The following is a 4,157-nucleotide window of genomic DNA, read 5'->3' as shown; positions in this document are numbered from 1 at the left end:
TGTGAGATTTTTCTAAGCATCAGCTTAAAAGTACTTACAACTATTTCTTATATGCCAGCTTAAGAAATGTATAAATTCAACATTGAGACCTCTAAACTTGGAGAAACATGCTCAGAAGAGGAAATGATAGTTTGTTAATAAAGAAAGGTAAATCATTCTCTAGGCTTCCGGTGGGAAACTTGGCAGCAAAAGGATTTTGACCTCAGTGGAAGGTAACTGCCACAAATGACAAATCAAGCAACTTCTTACAAGCGAGGCAAATGTTTGACATAAGGCTGGACTGCATTCAGATCTATCATTCCCTGTGGCATATTCTTCTACTTTTAACAAATAATCCTGCAAGCGTTTTGCACTGACCATATTAATTTTCTCTTTTTTTTCCCCCTCTCTCTCTGAGTAAAGCCACGCAAGCCTAACATTTTTTGTGAATGATTACTTATTTCCTATTTGAAGCACAAAAGCTCATCACTTATAGAATAGGTCAAGCTTTCAGTGCCTATTAGTCCTAGTCTGGAATGAATTAATGCATTTTCCTATGTTCATTTTCCTTTTTCGTTGTAAGAACAGCATGTGGGACATTTGTGCAAAGGAAGCAAGCAAAAATCCTGTGTTATTTTCAGGTGATGTAGTAAACAACAACAAAAAATTACACTTAGAAATTGTACTATATCGCTGTGAAGTTTGCAATTAAAAATACTGGTTTTCCCAACTCGGAACAATAAATGGGAGGAAAAAATGACAAGTAGCCCAGTTTAATTTCAAACGTTAATATATTTTCTATTTTATAGTGAACATATGCATCGTTCACCCCTTATTTGCAGCAACTATGACGTTCTCATAAAAAGGGGTGACATTTGTAAGATGCCTCTTAAAATAAATATTTCTTTTTATAAAATAATAAAACTTCAAATAAATATTCTTTACACTAAACAATATGTTGAAAAAATTAGAAAATAAAGGCTGAATTTTACTGTAACTGTACAATATACATGAAGTCCAAAGGGAAATCAGAGTCTTGTAATAGAAGGTTTCTGTAAGACAAAATACAATCTAAAAACATACTGATTGATTCACATTCTTCCGAATGTACAACATATTAGTATAATATTTTGTGATTGTGCCATGTCTTATGACACCACTTATTTTTCACAGTTGAAAATATTATTGTATATACAAAAATATAGCACATTATCTCTGGCAGAAAACAATGAAAAAAAGGAGTCATTTGCTAATTTACAAATTTTGCAAGTACTATTCACAAACAAGAGTTGCCTAGGAGTGTCTGTGTTGCTTTAGCTTATGCAGTATGTGGGTCACAATGTACTGCACCCCATTTTTTTTTACTGTATCCCACTAGCTGGATTCTAACAAGCATATCAGTTAAGACGGCACACACCAAGATAAGCATTTCACTGCAAACAGCAAAGTATATCCCCAACCCTTCTACTACAGTGCCAAGACCATAGCTGCTTAGTTGGTTGCATATGTACGTCAAAATAACCCTTGTTACTTTAGTATTTCTGACTAGTGATGCTATGTTGGCTTTTCAAAGTTCCTGGGGGGGACGTTGGGAACTTTGCAGCAAACAGTGTTGGAGTGTTTACAGCGGCACCCAGGCCGATTTATCCGGTCGTAACAGCCCTGGCACAACTTAAGGCAACCCTTGGCTGGTAGGTAACACCACAAGCAAGGCAGAAAGAGGGACACCACACCCATGGCGGACCATCTAGTGCAGCAATGCGACTGACTGCAGGAGCAGGGGTTGTCAGCACAGTTGTCCTCGTCATCGTTAGAGCAGTGATAGAAGAGGCCCTTCACACAGCAAACGCAAGTCCCGTAATCGACCACGTTCTGGGCTGAGCAAAGACACTGCTTGTCACAGATCCAACATGATGGGAGGGTCCTTGGATAAGTGCACTCCTTACACTTACACTTTCCACAGTCCTCACACCTGTAGCTGTGCGTTCCCAAGTCTTCTTTGCTCAACGGCTTCAGCTCACTTGACTTGAGCTCAGACTTGGGCTGCATTCGGACTATCCCGTCGGCAACTGGCCCCGAAGATGATCCTAGAAGTCTTTGTTCAGATGAATTACTGCTCGTACTTGTCCTTGTACTGCTCCGCGAGCCTGTGCTGACTGTGCTGATGGATCGGGACAGAGGTGCCCGAGGAGAAGCGTGCGTTTGTGTGTGCTGAATCCGGCTAAAATGACGATGCTCGGGCAAGCCATGGGGCCTTTCATTTTTGGGTTGGGTTGTGAGCCGAGGAGCGGACTTGACCCCCGGCCGTGGAGCCACCGTAGGTCCCTCTGTGTACTCATTCGTGTTTCGGATGGCTCTGATCTGGTCCAACGACAAGACGTGAACCTGCTGCATCAGGACATCCCGCAGGTCAGGCTCCCCGTGCGGTCTCCCACTGTCACGCCGAGCCTGTAGCAAGGCCTGAGACCCGCTGCTGTGCTGAGCTCTTGTCTCCATCAGTGCCCGGAAGCGTGCTCACCCCGGCAGGCTTAGAACACATCTGAAATCCTGGAGCAACAAAAAGAGGATTCACTATTGCAACACATCTCATGCTCTCTCCAGCAGCCTTTCAAGCCTGCAGGATCCCACAGCACCGCACACAATCAAGTAATGCATCAGCCATTAAAAAGAGGAGTCACATCTGAGGCAGAGCATGGGCACCAGTCAGCTGAATGCACTTCCCTTGGCCTGTGCTGCCTACTCCTGCGAAGAGCTTAAAGGAATTCTGTTCTAGGTCCACGCATCTTAACCTGTGGCTCTAGAAAGTCTAGGTTTTGCGCCTGTTAACTAAGGCTTCCCAGGCCATCTTCTGGTTAGACCATGGCCTTTGAAGTGATTACATTTCAGCCACTTGAAGTGACTCTTCTTGTCACATCGGGCTACTGAAAAACTTATATTTGAAAAAAGAAAAAAAAAAACCAAAACAAAAACCAAGCCTGCAACTATTTAGCAAGTGTAATGTGACCTGCTGATGACAGACACGTAATTCTCCAATTTTGTTTAAAACTGGATAATATTTTGGTAGGCTAGTCTCTTTGCACATTAAACTTTACATGATGTAAATAGGAAATTTTAGTTTAATACCAATGGTCCCAAGAAAAACACTAAATAGCAATAAAATGTTTGAGGTTAGACATTAAATGAGTTAGCGCTACCAAAAACTTCAACAGCACAAGTAAAAATATCTCTCTCCAGTATTTTAGTGTGTGTCATACTTGTGTACACCACTGTGATTGTTATTTTAAGGCTCAATACTACAAAAGCAATGCTACCACAGTTTTATTTTTTTAAAATGTGTAAAAAATTCCATAGACTACATTTCGAATTGTAAATATTACCAAGAGTGGCTTGTGGGACAGAGGCATGCATAATATAATCAAACAATGCCAGCATCCAAGAAGTCTACTTGATTGCTAATATTACTTTAAAGGATCATTAACTACAAAGTAGAAACGCAGACTTAAGAATTTAAATGGAAACCCAGTAAAAGACCCCGAACATGAGAACTTGTAAATAACTAACTTCCATGCTCAGATATGCAAAAGTTTCAAGTGCTGCCCTCTAAATTAGTTAGTATTTGTTTTGCCTTTATCATATGTTAAAGTGGTTCCAAAATCCAATTACCTATACAAAAATACAGAACAATATTTTACAATTAAAACCCAAGCAGGAACCAAGCTTCTCACAAGGACCACACAATGTCTTCAATTATACTTAGAAAGAGCACCACAGTTTTACTCTGTACACATCAGTTACCAACAATAATACTATACCGTGGTATAATAAAATATAGCCAAACAGTTTAACAATGAGTATTTCAAGACACTGTCTTTATCCTAACAGCAGTGGAAAACATTTAACCTTTTAACTCCTGGCTCCCTCCCTTCAAGTGTTTTTTCTTTAAAAAAAACCCAACAAACTCATTTTCAAGAGTGACCACCTATTTTAAATATTGCCAAATCCTGGTTTTGGACACAGAGTGCATGCCATGGTGTGTGTGTCTGTCCCGCCCCCCCCCCCCAAAGTCTTGCAAATTTATCTTGAAGCATGGCTTACGTTTTCTTCAAATTAAAACCTTTGCCATATAAAAAGTTTCAACCAACAGCCTAAGTAGATATTTCCTTATCTGAAACTATCTG

The 4,157-nt window shown here is 40.3% G+C and overlaps 1 protein-coding gene across 1 annotated transcript; it reads right to left on the bottom strand.

Moving 5' to 3' along the window:
* Positions 1 to 1,533: 1,533 nt before the first annotated feature.
* On the bottom strand, positions 1,534 to 3,497 carry SPRY2 (sprouty RTK signaling antagonist 2; the record flags this gene model as incomplete). Its single annotated transcript, XM_082004045.1, has 1 exon — positions 1,534 to 3,497. Exon 1 carries the CDS (start codon positions 2,473 to 2,475, stop codon positions 1,534 to 1,536), a length of 942 nt encoding a protein of 313 aa, XP_081860171.1. The 5' UTR covers positions 2,476 to 3,497.
* Positions 3,498 to 4,157: the final 660 nt, after the last annotated feature.

Source organism: Phaethon aethereus (assembly GCF_964289735.1).
Source record: "Phaethon aethereus genome assembly, chromosome: 1".
NCBI lineage: Eukaryota > Metazoa > Chordata > Aves > Phaethontiformes > Phaethontidae > Phaethon > Phaethon aethereus.
Note: the sequence above shows the minus strand (reverse complement) of the source record. Positions and strands in the feature narration are given on the sequence as shown.